This window comes from Bos indicus, chromosome 26, assembly GCF_029378745.1.
Source record: "Bos indicus isolate NIAB-ARS_2022 breed Sahiwal x Tharparkar chromosome 26, NIAB-ARS_B.indTharparkar_mat_pri_1.0, whole genome shotgun sequence".
NCBI lineage: Eukaryota > Metazoa > Chordata > Mammalia > Artiodactyla > Bovidae > Bos > Bos indicus.
The window spans coordinates 44,007,687-44,027,375 of NC_091785.1; the positions used below are offsets into that span (position 1 = coordinate 44,007,687).

Below are 19,689 nucleotides of genomic sequence, written 5' to 3' on the forward strand. Positions count from 1 at the left end.
TTTTTCTTAAAACTTAATGATGTCTTAAGCAATCCAGGCTCAAAGCCCAGTTCACAGGAAAACACTAGAACCCATCACAAAGCCATATTTATCCCTTCAAATAAAAAGCTTCTCACAGAAAGCTCTCCAGCAGAGAAGCTGGTGGGGTGAAGAGGGGAAGTTGTAAGGACCGCGGCTGGAGGGGAAGGGACAGGCCTGGGCCGGGGTGCTGATGACAACATTCATCCCACCCCACCCCCAGGCAGAGAGCCCCCTCAACTGAGCAGAACCGCCCCTTCCCCACGGACTTGGCAATGCCAACCAAGGGCTGGATGATGGAAGCGGCAGATACCCTGGGGAGGAAGCCAGCCGCCAGCTGCCGAAGTAGCCCAGCCAGGCCCCAAGCCTGTGCCTGTGAGCTCAGCAGCTTCAACTGGGCAAGGCCATGGGACAAATTTGTCTGAAATTTCAGATGAGAGGCAGGAAGCGGTCACAGGGTAGCAGCCTGTCAGTGGGAGGGGGCAGGCTGGGGCGGCGGGGGAGAGGACATTACACTGCACACCTCGGGCCGGTGCTGGCTTCTCTGGACATGTGGTTGAGGGCAGCAAAAATTCGGCTCTTGATTGCTCAGAAAAAGGGTCTTTGGAGCGATGGACTCCGTGGTCCCGTCTTAGGCACAATGTGAACCTTACAACAATCTCATTCCCCTCTTTACCGTGGTGGCTAGGAAGCTCAGCGTGAAATCCTTTCCTGTCTTTTGTGCACAGGACAATGGGGAGTCCTCTCTGAGCTCTGGCTGCATCCCCCAGCTTCATCTTTTCCTGCCCTTATTATTTCTCCATCTACTCAATTTTACCCTTGTGTGTGTGTTAGAGCCCTTCTGAGAGCCAAGCTTAAATCCTCTTTGGATCAAGGAACATTTGACATTCCATTTAATCACACAGAATTAATTTTGGTGACTTCCCCAGGAGGGAGCACAGTACGGAGAACAAGGGCTTGGCTCAACAGCAGAGCCACGCGTGTCCCAGGGCAGCTTGTGGGGCACCAGCTGGGGACAGGCAAGTGCCTGCAGGTGCCCTGGGAGCCACCAGCACTGAGCTTCTGCTGTGCAAAGCCTGGGCCCATCCACGTGATGGGGTCCTCAGAAGGCTGGGGAGGGGGCCCCAACTTGCCCTCAATGTTGCACCTGGGGAGGTGAAGCTCACTGCACCTTGGGGCTCATGCTCCAGAATCACCCTCTTGACTGCCTCTTGCAGGCGTGGACCAGTGCTCCCAGTTCCCAGTGCTACTGAATTTCCTGAGCTGTGCTTGGTGCTTCCTCCTGACACAGCGACCAAGAACAGTTTGGAGTCAGACAGGCTGGCCCAAAGTCCTTGCCCTGCTGTGTGACCTGGGGAAGAATCGAACCCCTCTGAGCCTCAGAGTTTTCATTTTAAAAAGGGAAATTGTCGAGAGTCTTCCTGGGAATCAGATGCGATCACTGCGCCCAGATGCTGCAGGGCAGTGACACTGATTGGGCTGGGTAGGTCCGGAGGCACTCAGGGCTGGCTTCGCTGACCCCAGTCTTGGAGAGGGCAAGAGGCCTATCAGGGGAACTTGGGACCAGGAGGGCCCCCTGAGCCCTGCGGGGGCTCTGAGTTCCGATCAAGTCAGTATTGGGAGGACCCGCTCCCCAGTGGCCTCGCCAGCACTTCGCAGGAGTCAGATACAGAGCCCTGACTCCCCTCCTGGCCCGTCCAGAGAGCTCGCTCAGGACAAACTCGGCACCAGGGCTTCCTCACCCAGCCCTCCCACAGTTAAACAAGGAGTTGTTCCGCTCACATCTGCAAACCCTTCCTGGGATCAATTCTCAACCGAGCTTGGGAAAACACATCCCCAAGAGTCGCCCACCCCTTGGTGGAGACAAGTGTTTACAGGTTTGATTTTATGCTCTCCTAACGATTTGGCAAAGGGTGCTTTATTCATACGCCGAGCACCACTGCTGGGCTACATTTAACTGCCTGTTAAATTGTCCTGTTAAAGCTGTCCCTTCCTGTTCCTTGAGCAGGAGGGAGCACGTAGAAGTCAATAGTCTTGTTTTTTCCCCATTACATGAAAAACAACTAAAAACGTGCTTTGTGCATCAGCCAGCCCAGAGGAGGGTAAAACACACCTAGCAGCGGTACATTAGGTACACGTAGGCTCTACGTTGCTAACGCGGGCTATGTGACGGATGAAAGCGCTATTTCCCTTTCATAAACTTAAAGAAAAATAACTCTATGTACCAGCAAAGAACCTAAGAAATGGCTTCAGAATTCTTGCCTTGAATAATCTTGGGGACAAAAAATAGGTTCCAAACACCTGCAAATCTTCCACATTAATATATGTTGATTTTTCTCTTTTAAAAATGGTGCTTGGGGCTCCCTTGGTAGCACGCTGGTAAAGACTCCACCTGCCAACGCAGGAGACGTGGGTGCGATTCCCGATCCACGAAGATCCCACGTGCTGTGCAGCAGCTAAGCCTGTGTGTCACAACTCTCGAGCCTGGGAGCCACAACTACGGAGGCCCACGCTCAGAACAAGAGAAGCTGCCGCCACGAGAAGCTCGCACCCCCGACTAGAGAGCAGCCCCGTCACCGCGCCAGGGAAAAGCCCGCAGACAGCCATGAAGACCCAGCACAGCCAAAGGCAAGCGGTAAGATGAATAAGCAAAAATGGCGCTTGGACAGCTGGGCATCCACCGGCAAAATAATGCGGAGGGACCCTCCCCACCCGCCAACTCTATATTCAAGTCAACTCAGGATGCTAACACTCCAGACTTTTTAGGAAGAAAACACAGGCATAAAGCTTCATGACCTTGGAGGAGGACAGCAAAACCACAAGCAACCAGAGGGAAAAGAAAGAAACTGGACTTTATCAAAAGGAAACCTTCTGTGCTTCCAGGCACCACGGGAGAAAATGTTTGCCAGTCAGGTGTCTGGTACCAAAAGCCAGTGAGGACTCTGGGTTTTGCTTCCTGGCCTACCCAGGTCCCACCCAGAAGAATGTGAACTGGAGAAGCCCTGTGTGGACAATGGACACTCAAGGGCAAAGGTCACGTGAGGAAGTAACGTGGCGAGGGGGTGTGCTGGCTTGGCCTCTTCTCGGGTAGATAAACGCACCACAGCTCGCCCCGTCTTGGGGCTCATGTCCCTGGGAAAGTCTAGCTGCTGCTCTGGACGAGACTGCCAATTCTCAAAATGCAGAGAGGAGTTGGGGGCTGGAAAGAGATGCTAATCCACAAAACTGTTATCCGCAGACAGAGCCACATGGGACAGGCTGCTTCTGAAGGCAGAGGCCCTGCTGCACGGGCCCTACTCTTTTTACTCAGACCTGCTTTCCAGAACTAGAAGACAAAATGCCTGAGAGATGAGAAGGCTTGGCCACCCTGTGCTGGGCAGCCTGGCCACACAGAGGGTCTGGCGGCGGGAACGCGGCAGAGCTGGCTGGTGTCCAGCCATAGTCCTGGCCCCACGTTCCCTCGTGAGCACACGGATCGATTCCTTTAAACTGAATGGCAGGAAAGTGCAGCAAGAATAACTTCATTAATCACGTTCTCCGTGTCCCTTACCAGTTGAAAACCTGTTAAACAAGGACCTCGGAGCCCCCCAAGCAGCCAGGAGCCCACTCCCCCCACCCCTTATTGGGTGGAGTTTATTAGACAGTCCACACCTACATCCCCACATGGGATTTCCCCGGGGGTCCAGTGCTCCCAGTGCATGGGGCATGGGTTTGATCCCTGGTGAGGGAACTAAGATCCCACATGCCACAGTCAAAGAAAATAAATAATAGTAATAATAGTAAGAAGAAAACCCAAAGCCCAAGTCCCCACAGACCACACTCCTTGTACGACCATGGATACACACGCCTGGCAGCGGGGATCAGGGCAGACAGAGCTGGGAGTGGAATGCCGCAGAGATGAATTGACAGAAGTGTCCAGAGACCCGGTTCTGTGAAAGGCCTGTTTGGCTCAGCCTCACCCAGGCCTGGCAGCACTGCCCTCTGCCCGCTGCGTGGACAGCAGCTGGAACACCACCAGGCCACAGCTCACCCGGATGCCGGCCTCCGTGGACAGAAGGACCCAGTCCACACCTGAGAGGTCAGAGTGGGCCTTTCTGAGGGACAGAGAGCTTGGGATAGGGCCAGTCTGTGAGCTGAATGCCCCACGGCCAGACAGACTCCCACCTCCGGGCCTGGGAAGTGACCCAGGACAATGACAATGACCAGGGCAGGCCTGGCTGATGGGCACCCTGGGTGAGGAGGAAGAGTGAACCAAAGGGGGAGCTGGGACTCTCAACCCAGGTGCAAGCGGCCAGCCCCCCAAAATGTCTCAAAGCAAAGCCGCTCAGTCGTGTCCGACTCTTTGTGACCCCGCAGACTGTAACCTACCAGGCCCCTCCGTCCATGGGATTTTCCAGCCAAGAGTACTGGAGTGGGTTGCCCTTTCCTTCTCCGTTTTCCTTCTGCCAGCCCCAAACACCTCCCAGATACAAAAGCAAAACCAAGCCTGTTGATTCCACTGACCTGGGACTCGCGTCAGGTGTTGGAATGGCCTGCCAGCACCTTGAAAGTGCACAGCTCCTTCCTGAGAGCTTGATTTGGAAGTGACTGCTGGGGAGAAGAAGAGCTGTGGACAAACCCCCTTCCAGCTGAACTGAGGCTAGGATTTCCTGATCATGGAGGTAGAGGTCGACCAGCAAGGGAAGCCTGGAGATGCCCCAGGGAGCCCCAGGCAGCAGCCAGGACCTCAACAGCCTTCCCGGGAACAAACACTGACACACACACACAGCCACCCTCTCGCCGGTTTGCACAGTGACCTCTCCCTCGGCCTGACCACCACGGCTGCAGTTTGACGCTCATTCTGGAGTCAGAGCCCTGCGCTCAGTGCCCCCTGCCAGGGCGCAGGCTCTGGATGCATTTCAAGTGCTGCAGGCTCCCCACGTGTGTCCTTATCGCATTATGGTGACTGTCTTTTTATTTACTAACTGGGTGGCCGGTGGTGGGAATGCCCAGAAGCCCGGGCTGGGCTGCACCCACGTGTGAGTGCCCAACACGTGACCCCAGGCCTGGAACACAGCGGGGGCTGGAGCAGTGCTGAGGGATCCAGCCCCAAGCTCTGGCCCTGCCCTGCTCAGCCAGGGCTCTGGGCTAAGGAACGCTCCCTGGACCACAGCCCAGAGTCCTGCTCCCTTCACACATCTCCTGGGGTTAGGATGTAGGGTCTTAACAATGGAACACCTAGGGTCAGCATCCCAGTGCTTGCTCTCTGCAGGGCCAGCTAGCTCCCAGGCTCAGTCCCCACACCCAGTTCCCGAATGTAGACATGCAGGGGGCTGGCTGAGCCCACTCTTCTTGGTCCAGCTCTGCTTTGAGGTTGGGGAGTGGGTGTGATCAGCTGCCTTGGTGGGAGGGTGTCTTTGGGGGTCTCATGGCACCCATCTCCAGGCTGATGGTTTCTGGGTCATCATTCTCAGAACCAGTGAATCATTTGGACCCCACTCTCTAGCACAGATCTTCCTGTGCAGAGGGACCTTCAAACAAAGGCAGGGACATGGGAGGAGTCCCCAGGTGTGAGAGGGCCAGAGAAGAACAAACCTCCATTCAGATCCAATGGGACTTCTGACCCAGGGGACCCAGCATGCACACCTACGGTGCTGGAAACCACTGCTACGACATTAGCAGGAGTGAAGCAAAAGTGACCGGTTCCTGTTGACCTAACACTGTGACACCACCAGCCTCTCCCATAGCCCCCATGTAAACGGGCCCCAGACATCCCGTCTCCTGTCCTGAGGGGTCTCTGGGCAGTGTCCCCAGGAACTAGATGGGGATTACAGATGCACTTCATCAATCGAGCTGTATCTAGAAAAATGCCTGGACAGAAACCAAAAGGGGCCAGAAAAAGATTGGGCTGGGGCTGTGCTTCTCACACTGGAAGCTCTGCGGCCCCTGCAGCCCACGTGTGTGGCTGTGTTCAGGGGGACAAACCCGTGAAGATGGCCGCGGAGCTGCTGTTTACGCGATGCGTCCGGCTGCACCAGCTCAGGGAGGGCTCGGGCAACAGCAAATCCTTGGCTGCGGTCAATGCCACGTGACACAGGGGAGGGGGCATTGCTGGGTGACAGCCACTGCCAGAAGGTTCCGCAGCCTGTGCCCCAGTCGAGCAGGTCAGCGTGTAAACAGCAGCAGATCCAGCAGGTACCGCCGCTCACATGGGTCTGACAGGTAGCCCCAGTAATCCCGCATCACAGGAGCTGCGGGCTGCTCCAGGGGCCTGTCCTCACCTGGCTACCCTCAACTGCCCAGTCCACAGGAGCCAGTTATTTATACCAACAAAGCCAACCAAAATGAAGCAGGTAGGTCACGGACAGAGAAAAGCAAATACAAATTAAAATATGTACTCAAGGATGTGCCGTACAACGCGGGGAATATAGCCACTACTTTGTAATAACTGCAAATGGAAAGTCACTTGGAAAAACACACAAAAGATGAAAAAGATTAAAATATCCAAAGCACATAAAACCAAGCGCTCAGAAACAAACAAGCCACCCACTGCAAGCGTTCGGATCACCAGTCTGGACAGAGAGAGGAGAGAGGCCTCCTCCCGGCACCCCTGCCCTGCCAGATCAGGAGCAAACATGCGAATTAGGTGAAGACCAGAATGAAGATTTATTCAAGCTGGTTGTGCCGCAAATGACTGAGGCGGTGGGATCTGGATTGAAAGATCACCGTCTCCCGTTTCAGCTCGGGGAGGTGGGGCTGTCCCCATGAGCTTCAGGTTTCCGGACCCGAGGTCTACAGTGCATCCCTGAGACCTCAGTCTCCCCGGGGGCAGAGTGACCGCCCGGAGTAGGAGTGTAGGCTCCAACAGATCCCAATTGGCTATTGCCTTTAGGAATCCTGCCTCACAAAATGTCTCGTATCCAGGCTCAACACTCCCGGGGCAAGCCGAGCACCTACCCCCACCCCACTCCCTGCTTTTGGGGGAGGGCTATGATGACACACTCAACATTCAAGAAGGAATGAGAGGAAACACTGCTACGGGACAGATCATCTGACAGAGAGATTTATTTGCTGGCAGACTTCCGACTGCAGGCTTCTTGGCACTGGCTTGCTGCCATGCAAATGAAACAAAAATCAATATCCCTAGGTCTGCAGAACCGTGTGTTAACAATCACACTCCAAACAACTTAAATAAGATCCCTCGCCCCGTCCCCAAATAACAGCGACTGTTTTTGTTAGAAGGCAGTGCAAAATAAACAGAAATGAAAAGAAGAAGAAAAGAAGGCAATTTAACAGGTCCTCCTTCAGCAAAACCTTTCCAGGACTTGAGCACGCAGATAATCTTTCTGTGATTATGACCAAACCCTCCCGTTGCTTAGCAACACATAATTAAGGAATATGTTTTCAGATCCGCTTTGCAAGCCCAGCCATTATCAGATGAAATTACTGAAGCAACAAATGTCATCGCCATGCAAATTAGTTGGTTGCAAAGAAAGAATGTTTGACGGTGAGGGGGAAGATACAGGCCCTGGGAAACATTATCTGACTTTTCTTCTGCCACATACTGATTTTAAAAAGTCAAATACATTTTATATAAGACTGAAAAAGAAAATCTATACATGAGACAAAACTAGAATATATAGAGAGACAACAGAGAAATTCAACCAATGCTTCTCTGGAAATAAGAAAGAAACGTGTGAAGGTCAACTTGTAAAGCAACAGCCCCACTTCAGCCTGCGAGTAGCTTAACCATCACCAGCTTCACCAACATAACAGATAAACCTAATGCTTATCTCAGGGCTACCACATCAGGCTACCAGGTCCCATCCACAGCTATTTAAGAGGTATTTTCAAAAAGGTCCCTCTTATTTTTACCACAATTCTCATCCCACTATATCCACCCTATAATGCTAGTAATTCATTAAAATAAAAAAAGTCATTGAAAAAAGGTGCAGTTTTCTAAACTGTTGACGGGAACAGGGAAAGAAAGGAAGAAAGATTTACAGCTTAAATGGTCAGTAAGGATTCTAGGGTTGAAATGACAATTCTGAAGCATGGCTCCGAGGGTGTCCACCTGGAATTCTATCCAGGTGCCTGGGACACACACGCACTCAATTCCACTTGGCTCATGGTTTGAAGAGAACAAGCTAGGATCATTCTCTCTTTCCTCCGCATGGAAATACACTCTTCCCTACAAGCAAGCAGAATCCCCAACTGTGTTTTCCAACATGTGAGACTGAGTTTGTTTTTGAAACAGGGAGTTCTAAGGGATTTCAACATCTTTGTTTAACACACAAGTCTGGAAGCACACCCATCTTTAGCTCGGCAGTGATTAACCCTACCTCTGATACTGTGTAGACCCTTCAGAGGGGCGTTTCCACACGAGAAAGCACTTCTGATGGCAAGAATGCTGCCCACTGTACAGGGAGGCGCTGGACAAATACCCAGCATTCTCCAGAGCCACTGAATATGAGCTGGAGAAAACGCCACTGCCAGTGAGCTGAGGGCTTCATCCTGTTCTGAATGGTTTCTCCCCTCCCCCATAAAGAGTTGTGCTTCCTCCCCATAAAGGGAAATCCACAAATCAGCTTGAGCTCAACTGGAGAAAAAGGAAGGTAATGCCATTCTTAGCGGGTCAGCCTGAAGCACACACACCAGTTTCACCCAGGAGAACCCTCCTGTGTGTTGGCCAGCAGGCTGGGGTGCCCTGTTTGGAGGAGGGGGTGTATAGGTGGGTCTGAGTCGGGGGTGGGTTGGTCTCTCCAGGTTTGGCTGGAGAGCGACAGCAACAGGAACCTGAGGGGCCCACTGTCCATTGCTCAGATCTCGGCCCCCACTGTCCGTCCCCTCAATGTCTCCCCCGAGGAAAAGGCAGGGAGGGGCGCATTACTTGGTTCCGCGGCCAGCATGGTGGAGACGATGATGGGGGCCCCCGTCCGCCGGGCCACCTTCTGGTAGGGCGAGTGAGGCGTGTGGAGGCTCTGGCTGGCTGGCGGCAGGGCGGGGGGCTCCAGGGGCGCGCCGGGCTTCCGCAGGAGCTGGGGACTGCCGTGGGGGCTGGGCACAGGGGAGACCGCTGCGCCACGCTCCCGCTTCAGCAGTTCCATGGGCACCGTGTACGCCGTTGAGTAGGCAGTCCTGGGGCCCGGGTGAGTCAAGGGCACACCGGGCTGCAGCGGGTATGCGGGGCTCGGGCGTGCGGTCAGGGCACAAGGGGTCGGGGAGCTGTACCCGGAGTTGGACGGGAAGTGGGCGGCTTGGGCGCCCACCCTGGGGCCTGAGTAGGTGGCGGCGGTCTCCAGGAGGTGCTGGGAAGGCGCGCTGGAGGGGCGGCGGTGAGCGGGGTCTACAGCCCGAGGGGATGCCGCCTGCAGGGGCCCCGCCTGGGGCTGGGGCTGGGGCTGCAGGGCTGCAGCGCCCAGGCCGACCTGGTCGCCTTGGAGCTCGCTGCGGTGGCTGAAGCTGCTGGAGCGCGTGCGGGGCAAGGGCGGCCCCCTGCCCTGCCTGCGCAGCTGCATCTCCGTCCGGCACCCGCTAGCCAGGCGGCTCAGCACCCGGGCCTGGCCTAGGTTGGGCGCCACGCACTTGATGTCCGCGTCCTCCATGGTGGCCAGGACGGCTGGGGAGTCGAAGCCTTGCTGAAGCAGGGCCACCAGCGTGGCCTCTGACACGCCTTCCGCCCGCAGGAGGGCCAGGAACTCCGGCATCACGCTCCTCTTGCTGCCCCCGGGCCCCTGGAAGGCGGACGGATCGGATTCGCACCTCTCATAAGCCATCCTGGGGTGGACGCCTTCCCGGGCTGGCCCGTAGCCTCGGGGTGGGGCGCTGGGGGCGGTCCCCACGCCGATCCCGGAGGCAGCTGCCGCTCCCGGGTCCACAACCAGGCATGTGGGGGCTGCCTGCCTGGAGGCGGCGGAATCCACCGGCCTCTCGCTTGCATTGTTGTAGACCTGGCCGGTGGGGTAGGCGGGCGCCTCTGCCCCGTACCTGCTGTCCGCTGGCTCCCCGATGTACTGCGCGGGCGAAGGGGCCCTGCTGTGTGATCGCTGCCCCTGGGGGATCATTTTACCTCCAGGGTCCCGGTACAGGTGACCGGTGTCCTGCAGGGCAGGGGCCCGGGCTGCCACTGGCTCCCACGTCATCCTGCCGCCCGGCGCTCCATAACCGGGCAGCGGCTGGCCAGCTCCGGGGTGGCGATGGTGCAGAGGCTCCCTGGGTGCCCGGGCGGCTCCGGCCGGGTCACTGTAGTAATCCCCTGGCAGCAGGGCCCCGCGGGCCGACATCACTGCCTGTCTGCTGTCGTAAAAGGCGAAGTCGGGGACGGAGCTCTTCCTCCCAGCCGCTGTGCTGTAGAAGGCCTCCTGGTAGAGGCAGGGCTCAGCCGCCCCAGGCATGGCGACATCCCGCAGCCCAGGGTACCAAAGGCCCTCTCCGCCTCCATCCGTCAGAGAGCTTCTCCTCCCAGGAGCCTCGGCGACCTCCCAGGGGCCCTCGTACCACCCGGCTGCATCCCAGCTCTGAGATCGACCAATATTTATATGCCTGCTGGGAACCGGCATTGAAAAAGGAAAAAAAAAAAAAGACTGCGGCCAGAGGCAGAAGAGGAAGGCTTTCTTTATAAATCTTCAATTACATGCATCCGAACCAGACCTGGCTGTATTCTAACCCTTCCGAGACGGCAGGAAGGACCAACTGGGGGTTTTCGATTTCAAAGTATGGCCTGAATTATTAATTCTCCGAAACCTTAGTAGACAAAACACTCACGGTAACTTTGCCTCACTCTCCAACGGTAGCACCAGAGGTTCTTTTCTTTACGGCTCAGTCCCAGAAAGGAGGCTGCAGCCAGCCGGCCCGGCACCCCCGCCTCCCCGCGGCTGGAGCACTCACATGGACCTCCGCTCTCTCAGCGAGCGGATTAGGAGCTAAATAAAACCCCTAAAGCTTTTGTTCCATGTGACATCTCGTTAGACCGATGAAACCGGCTGCGGGCTCCATCCAGGCCTCCCGACCTGCGACTGGGAATTCTTCTCACACTGAAGCCCTGGCTTATTTCCCTCGTCCTCACCAGGGCACTTTTTGGATGAGCCCACCTCCCCATCCTGAAGGTGCCCCCCCCACCCCCGGATCAGGATTGCCTAAAAGTGACAGGAGGAAAACAGAAAAAGGTTGCTTTAATGTCGATGCAATCTTAATCCACCCTGATGAAATGTTAATCCATTGCACACGGCTAAGAACAAATTAAACGTGAACAGGCAGGCGGGATAAGAAAGAAAAAGCCTCACGCATAGTTCTAGAGCAGGAGGTGCCCGAGAGATGGGCCAGGTCTGCCTCCTGATGCTTTGCCAATATTGAAATCTGGCTCCGAGATGACTCTGGTTACAAATCAAACGAGTTATTAACATTGCTCAAGCCCAAACGGATTCTTTCCCGTATTATCACACAACACAGACCCTTTCATACCGCCTGGAAAAACCACGGCAACAGAAATACAGCCCATGTGTGTAGCCTAGAATTGAGCATTTTAAGAGGGCGACAGAGGTCAGCGACTAAACCCCAATGTTATGAAGCACAGCCGGGAGGGAGGAGGCTGCATCTGAGGCATGTTTGCTTTTAAATCTGTTTGCAAGGGACGCATTAATTTTAGCAGGCTTGGCCTGGCTCAGATCTCGTGGATCATCTCCCATATTCCCATGGATTAAGATTTTACAGAGCCCACCAGGGACATTAGGTGCAGTAACGCAGAGGACGGCAGTTATCTGCATGCAGGAAAGCCCCACAGAGGAGCATTAAAACATTTCCTCAAACGTACAAACAGGGCCCTGGGAAGCGCCACCAGACGGGACTGGGGTCCTCCAACTGTAGCTTCCAAGACACAGAATTCGCAGCGAAACCGAAAGCTGGGAATCCCACGCTTACAAGGGCTGTGTATAGTCAGAACATTTAAAAACGAGACAATATACATATTTGCAGCCATTAAACTTCAGAATGTTTCGTCTTCACCCACATGTCCCTTAACCAAAAATTCCATTAGAATCTCTAAAGAGAATTACCAGTTAAAAAAAAATTTTTTTTTTTTTTTTTTTAATGAGAAATACTGAAAACTTAAGAGCGAGAAGGAAAGCGAGTGCAAATCCCTGTGGAGAACCTGGAGGCACAGGGAAACACAGGGCAGCGCCCCCTCGGCCTGGTCAGTACTTATTAAACTTTGGGACAAGCTCTGTTGAAACCAACATGACTCTCCAAAGAGGGCTTGGTCCCCCAAAGCCAAAGCTCTGGGAAAAGCCTGACTGACTACAGAGGAACTGAGCCAAAAGCACTGCCTGGGGGCACAGCCCCGGGATCCCAGGCTGTGACTTAAACACCACTTCTGACCCCAAAATGCCAATAAGGCCTCAAGTTAACTGGGAAAAAGCCCTGGCAGATGGCAAAGCGACTCTGATCCTCCCCCAATCCCCTCCACCTCCTAGGATGCATGACAGTGAGGGAAAAAAAAAGAAAAAGCCACACTGCAAAACGCTGGGTTTCCATCTATGAAAGCAGCCTGCTGGCGCCAATTTCTCTAATTTCTCTTCTGGCACACTCACCGTCATGGGCTCAAAGGCCTGGGCAGGGGACACAGAGACAACGGGCCTGGCCACACACAAGACAATATTTACACATCTCGCCAACAGCCCGAGGATGTGTTCACTACGAAGATACATCAAAAAGGACAGGAAAACGCTGGAGCCCCAAACTGAACGGAAACAGCACTATCTGGTTGCAGCAGGTCGTTTCCCAGCTCTGCTGGGCAGGCGAGCCCGATTTCCGCAGGTCTCTTCTTCGGAACTCCCTCCCCTCCGGAAAGGAGAGGGCAGGGAAAGATGGGGCGGTCTCATGGTGAGAAGGACCGCAAGGAGACGGGACTGTGCGAAAACCGTCCTGCTGTATCGAACAGGACACGTCCTCACCCCGGAAAGGACGCTAACCTGATGACCCTGGGCAGCCCCAGCCCACCCAAACCTGTCACCCCCTTCTCCCAATCTTGGCTCTTTTGGCCAAGAGGGGCCTTTGTGGCCTCCCGGCGGGGGTTCCGCTCCATTGCCACTGCCGCCCCTGCCACCTCCACCCTTCCATCACTGGTCAGAGAACACTGGCTGGCTGGGTGGGAAGGGCTGCAATGGCCCTGCCTGACCCTTCAGGGTAACCATAAACAGGGCATCTTTGACATCCTGTTTTCCTTCCAGGTTCCTCATTACAGGGGCCTCAACATGTGTTCAATGTCCGTACCAGGCCTTGCTCTGGCTGTCTCGCCCATCCCCAAGATGTGGGGATGGAGAAGTTGGGTACCCAGATGCACAGGAGCCAGGTCCAACTCCAAAAGCCAACGCTCTGCTTTCTGGAATTCCCTGTGTCGACCTGGGGAAACTAACAGCCCTGTGAAAACGGCAAAAGGGGAACCTCTTTAACAAACTAATCCTGTTGTTTTCTTAAGGTTTCCCCAAACCCCCAATATAACATATGTTACTTATAAAAGTCAGCCACTTGAGTATCCGACAGTAATTCCTAAACAGATGACTGCTCCAGCTCCTTGAAACAGGTGCAGTGGGCCCCTGTCAGAGCCAGGGCCCCCAGCCTAGCTAACGGACCGCACCCATCAGTATTATGCCATCTCAGTGTTTGCTTTCCCTTCCTTCCTGTCATAAAGAAAAACTTAACACGAATGTGGTGTTGATGCTGCAAAACTCCACTTGTGGTGCAGACGCTCCCTTCAGAGACATAGATGAGCTGTGGAAGTCGTGCCAAATCTTCTTGCAGTGGGGTAGCTGGCGGTAACTCACCCAACTTACAAATAACTAACTGGTCTTCGGCTGAGTCCTCTACTTCAGCAGGACGACCCAGGACCACACGTGCCCCACAGCCCTGGTTTATCAGGTGCAAAGGAGTAATGCCAGGAGCAGGTCAGCAGTGGGCAGGAGAGCTTCAGGGAGGCTTCACGCTAGGCCCCAGAATGAGGAAGCCCATTTGTTTCCATCAATTTCTGACCCATTCTGCTTGGAAGCCACCCAAACTCACGCAGCCTCAGCTCTGCAACCTGCCAAATATTATGACAGATGTTTTCCTGTGTTAGGTAAAAACACCTGTAACTGAATTTGGACTTTTCTGAACACCCTGGCAGATTAATAAAAAACAAAACTCACTGCAGTCTTTAGAAAAGGGAGGGTTTTCCTGGAAAAAAAAAATTAAAAAAAATCTCATGTTAACTAAATAAAGTGAGATGGGACCAATTTCTGAAAGATTACTGAGTCTTGCAGACTTCATTTGTAATCCTGCAAGAGTCTCTCACTACAGAAAACTGCATAAAGGGAAAAGCCATCTTCGGAGAAGTGAGAAGAAACAGGCAAGCCAAATCCTCTCGCAGACAAAACAAACCCAAGATAAAGCTGACCCTGTAGCATCATCTGAATGGGGACCTCAGCGTTACACGCGACATCCCAAAGCCAAGTCTTCAATTCCCTGTGCAACATAAGGCATCAGCTGAAAACTGTAGAGACCTGAAAACTGGGGTGATTTAGACAGTGCCAGAAGAGCAGGGAAAAAACTGAGGCAGACAAGCAGAGGGACGGCCAGCGATGCCCTCCACGGAGCAGTCCTCGGATATATCTCCTACAAGCGTTTTATGCTGTCATCAACAGTGACTTGGGAAACTGCTTGAAAAGAATGGGAAGTAGAAGTACTGCTCTGGGTCTAGTCCTCACTTTTTTTTAAAAAATTTGTTTATCTATTGGCTGTGTCAGTCTCAGCTGCATCCTGCGGGATCTTTCACTGTGGCATGCCCGCTTCTCTAGTTGTGGTGCCGGGACTAAGTTAGGTGTCCCTCGACACGTGGGATCTTACTTGGTTCCCTGACCAGGGATCGAACCGCATGCCGTACATTGCAAGGTGGATTCTTAACTACTGGGCCACCAGTGGAGCCCCTTCATGCCTTTAAAAAATAAAAAATCAGGTATATGGTGGACTTTGTGAATCTAAAGACTGGATTTGCATGAAGGTCGCTGGGTTGAGCAGCCCCCCCGACAGCTGTGCCATTTGTGCCAACTGGCGTCAAGGGATGCCCACTCCTTTCTCAGGAGGAGACTCTGAAGCATCGGTCACTTTGGCTGGCCTTCCTCCCTGTGCTGGGGCTTTCCATCTCCGGGGACTTCCCTGGTGGCTCAGATGGTCAATGGCAATGCCAGAGACCCAGGTTTCCATTCCTGGGTAGGGAGGATTTCCCTGGAGGAGGAAATGGCAACCCATTCCCATATTCTTGTCTGGGAAATCCCATGGACAGAGGAGCCTGGCGGGCTACAGTCCATGGGGTTGCAAAGAGTTGGACACAACTGAGTGACTTTTTCCCCCCATCTCCTGGTTCTCCAGTCCTTGGGGCCAGGAGCCCAAGGCAGCTCTGAAAGCCAAGGTGGAAATCAGAAATCCCTGGAGATGCTTCCCTGCGCCTGCTGCTGGCCAGAAAGAGGCCACAGCATTGCCCTTGCCCCTTGCCTCCCACGGGCTCTGCAGGGGTTAGTGGGTCACACTCATTTCCGGCAGTGATGGCCAAAAATAGGCCCGTGACATCCCACTTCCTACTTTTAAATGTGTACAGGCTGTGTTGGGTTGTTGCTTGTTTAACATGTTTAAAAACAGCTTTCTGTCTTTAAAAAAGTTTTTCTTTTTTTTTCTTTCTGTCTCCATAGTATCCCCTACCAAAGCAACTTACTTGGCTAATCTAAATCAGAGAGGGGGAAATAAACCCCACTTACACTAGAAAAACAGCAAACAGGGTCTGGCAGGGCTTTATGACCGTCTTCATCGAAGTGACAAAGTACAGAGTCAAAATGAGCAGAACCGACCAGACATCTCGGTCTTCCCACGATGGACACACATCCCATGATGGACGCAGCCCCAGAGGCCCCTGGATGCAGGCTCTAGGCTCCTGCCTCCCAACCGGAGCAGGAGGCTTTCAGTCATCAGCACAACTCTCCAGAGAAAACCCAGGACCCGAGGTGGAGCCTTGCAACCAAATCAGCTGCCTGCTGAACAGCCCCAGGTCGCCTGGAACTTACAATTTAGCCATTTAAATGAAAACGGAGGCTTGGGCATGGCTCCTGACTCGATTTCTAGACTGATTTCTAGACTAGATGATCGTACAGCTTAATGAGAGCTGTGTTACAAAAGTTACACTTGACTCCCACAGGTTATGGGATTTAAAAGTCTGTTTTATGGCATGTTTTGGCTGTGCTGGTGAAGCAGGAAATATGAGCTGGGACCACACCTCGGATGCAGGGCCTGCGAAAAGCACGGGACAGAATCTACTCAGAAAGACCTGGCTGGATCCCCGACATAAGGTCGGTAGGTGCTCGGAGAACTCAGCCTCCTTCCTCTCCATAAAATCCTGCAGGAACAGCTCTTCCTGCAAAATCGCAGTGTCTCAGGACACTGAATCCCCCATGCATCTTGACACGGCGACCCTCACCCCGACACACTCCCGTGTTACGTCTCCTCATTGGTTTTTATCAGGAATAGGTTCACACCACCTTAGTTGATCATCCCCAAATCCTCTCCACCTGCCTGGCTCCAGCTCAAATAACCCACCTCCAACAAGCGTCCTCAATTCCCCCAATGTCACATGTCCCCAGTCCAAAGCAACTTGCCAGCTCTCGAGGTGAAAACACCTCACCCACGATTGCATCCATCTGCAATCCCCTAGAAACCGGAGACATCTCCTGGTTTCCTCATGAAGGTGACGGTGCCCTCTCCCTCCTGACATGCCCTTCCTTCCCTTCATCACATGCTCGCTGGCTGGACACACACGTAAAAACGAACCCGAAGAACAGGACTCTGCACGAGAAACAAGACTTTGTGGCAACAGTCTTTGCTCTCCGAGCCCAGGTCCAGGCTAAAGCAAGCACAGTCCCTCACTTGCAAGGACCCAGGCACAGTGGGCACTGAGTGAAGATGGCAGAGGAAGACAGCCGCTTGTAGTATCTGAGCCTGCCGGCAGGGACCCAGCTGTCCCAGCTGTGCTCACACGGGCCCTGGCTGTAAGGTAAGAGCCATAAAGAACCATAAAGAACCTTCTGCAGACAAGAAAGGACCGACTGCCAACATACGTGTTTCACTCGTTCCAGGGTACGAACAGGAAGGGGCACCCTCTAGGCACACTGCTGTCATTTAATCGCTAACTCATATCCGACTCTTTTGCGACCCCAGCCCGTCAGGCTCCTCTGTCCATGGATGCTCCAGGCAACAATACCCGAGTGGGTTGCCATCTCCTCCTCCAGGGAATCTTCCTGACCCAGGGATTGAACCTGCCTCTCCTGTTTCCAGGCGGATTCTTTACCATCGAGTCTCCAGGGAAGCCCCCTCCAGACACATACATCTCTCCAACCAGAACGCAGGAGGCAGGCTGGTGGATGTTCCAGCCCTTCTGATGTCCGTACAAGGAGCACAGGCAGCATGGAGCCGGTGGTGAGCAGGCGCATGGCCACATCCAGAAGGCTCTCCAGGCCACTGCACAGCCCCACTGCCGCCACCCCCGAGCCAGGTTCCAGCCCAGACCTGAAGGAGCACCAGCATCTCAGAAAGCCTCTAGGGAGACCGAGAGCCCGCTTGCGCTCTAGAGCCAGGGAGTCAACCAAGGTCCAGGACGCTCATCAAATAAGTCATGGTTCGATGCAATGAGTGTAAGTCAGTTGGGACTTACTCCCAAGTATCTCTTGGGAGGAAGTCTTACTCCACCCACACGTGTCATTTGTAAAAGGAATCAGAGGGTGGGAGGCAGGCAGCAAAGCCCTGTATCTTGGGGTGCTGGCAGCAGGGTCGCCCCAGACACTGGTGATCAGGTTGAGCTGTGTGGGACATGATGCCCCCCAATCTGCGGGCCTCCAGCTCTGCAAAGCCAGGAGACCCTACTGTCCTCAGGCCTGCTCTGAACAAGGAGGCCTGGCCCAGCGTGTCGGAGCCCTGGTTCCTGCGAGGAGTTCACTGGGCCTGGAGCAGACACTCTTCCCTCAAAGGTGCCACTGACCAAGATGAAACACACCCAGGGCGAAGCAGGCTGGGAAGGCGAGGCAGGCGGCTCATGCCTAGGAGGTGTGACCCCAAATACCAGAGACAGGTGCTGCCCACCTCGGGGCGGAGCATGACCCATTGTGGTAGGGGTGAGAGGCAGAGCAGCGGCCACAAGACAATACCCAGATGCTGATAAAAAGCCACACCTGGCCATGGACTAAAGTCCCCACACCCCAAACCCCAAAATGGAAGCAGCCTTAACACGCTGCTTTTAGAAATGTGGGAAGTTTAAAAAAAATGTCTGCCAAGCCCGATGAGAGTCCACCGGCAAATCAACCAACGCAGAGAGTAGCTTGAGTCTGTATTTCATAGATGAGCGACATCTGAGAAATGATTACAATGCTGAACCCGGCTTTCATCTGCAGTAAGTGGGGGCCTGAGTATGGGCAGCTCTACAAACCCAATCCCTAAGTGACAGCGGGCATCCCAGGGCAGGGGCCGCTGTTCCAAACTTCTCTTTGAACCATTTATCTTGTGGACATTTATCCTTCGCAAACTAAGTCTATGAAGCTGCAACTTGACCATTCTCCCCCTTCCTTTTCTGATCTTTTACCTCAATACCATGTTGCTTCATCCTATTCATGTATACTAGAGTTTTAAGTCATGTCTGGTTGACTATTGTATATTTACATACCTAATGTAATTATCACTAATCACATAATTACTGGAAATGTACATAATTGCCTGATCCAAACATATAATTATAATGTATAGCAACATTATGAATACCATTTAAGGTCTACATTTTGGGGCTATTTAAAGGTATTTATTAGAAATGACTGTAGACCAACATCTGTGGCCAGTGTTGACGTGGCTTCTTGATAAGGTACCTCCAAGTGCTTCATAAAACGAAACAATGATTCTACTATGCCTTAAGACAGGTCAAACAAAAAGCATACAAATGGAAGATAAAGTGACTCTGGTCCGAGTCTACAGATGAGGCTTTTCCTGTGGGGAAATACAGGTCACTCCTTCTGGTCTGTGGGCCCCAAAGGGCATGAGCCAGGCAACGAGATGCTCCCAGTCCTCCCTGCTGGAGGCTCTCACCCGGCCCAGACGCCCTCACTGCTCCTGCCACCTCGAAGACCGAGCAGCTCTTAGACAGTATTTTTGCTCCTTGAACACTCTGGGACCATGAATGAGCGTCCCTGGGGGAACGGTCCACGGAGACGCGCTTTCCGAACAGCAAGCTCGTCCAATTAAGAAGAGAATGACACAGGTGAGACAGTTTCCCCCACTTCATCCCTATAGTATTCTCTGACTTTTCTTGTGCTCCTTAGGGACAAGACTGATCTAGATAAAGATTTCCAAGATGTATAACTATGTGTTCAGCAGACACCCGATGACCTTTGTCTCCTTCTCCACATCCACCCAACCAACCCGTCCATCTTCCTCACTGCCTTTTATTCCCTGTTTTCATCCCAGAGGTGAAGCAGAAGAGTTAGTAAGTCATGTCTGACTTTTGTGACCCTGTGGACTGTAGCCCACCAGGCTCCTCTGTTGATGGAGTTCTCCAGGCAAGAATACTGGAGTGGGTTGCCATTCCCTTCTCCAGGGGATCTTCCCGACCCAGGGATCGATCCTGGGTCTCCTGCATTGCAG

At 53.6% G+C, this 19,689-nt stretch overlaps 1 protein-coding gene across 10 annotated transcripts in view; it reads right to left on the reverse strand.

Moving 5' to 3' along the window:
• Nucleotides 1-19,689, reverse strand: part of CTBP2 (C-terminal binding protein 2) — a 168,971-nt gene that overhangs the window by 24,993 nt on the left and 124,289 nt on the right. The window contains exon 1 of one of the 10 annotated variants that reach the window (XM_019988610.2): nt 8,888-11,054. The exons of the other annotated variants lie outside the window; for them this stretch is intronic. Within the exon in view, the coding sequence (XP_019844169.2) occupies nt 8,888-10,556 (1,669 nt within the window). The 5' untranslated portion in view covers nt 10,557-11,054. Of the gene's footprint in view, nt 1-8,887; nt 11,055-19,689 lie in introns of those variants that run through there. 10 annotated transcript variants of the gene reach the window in all.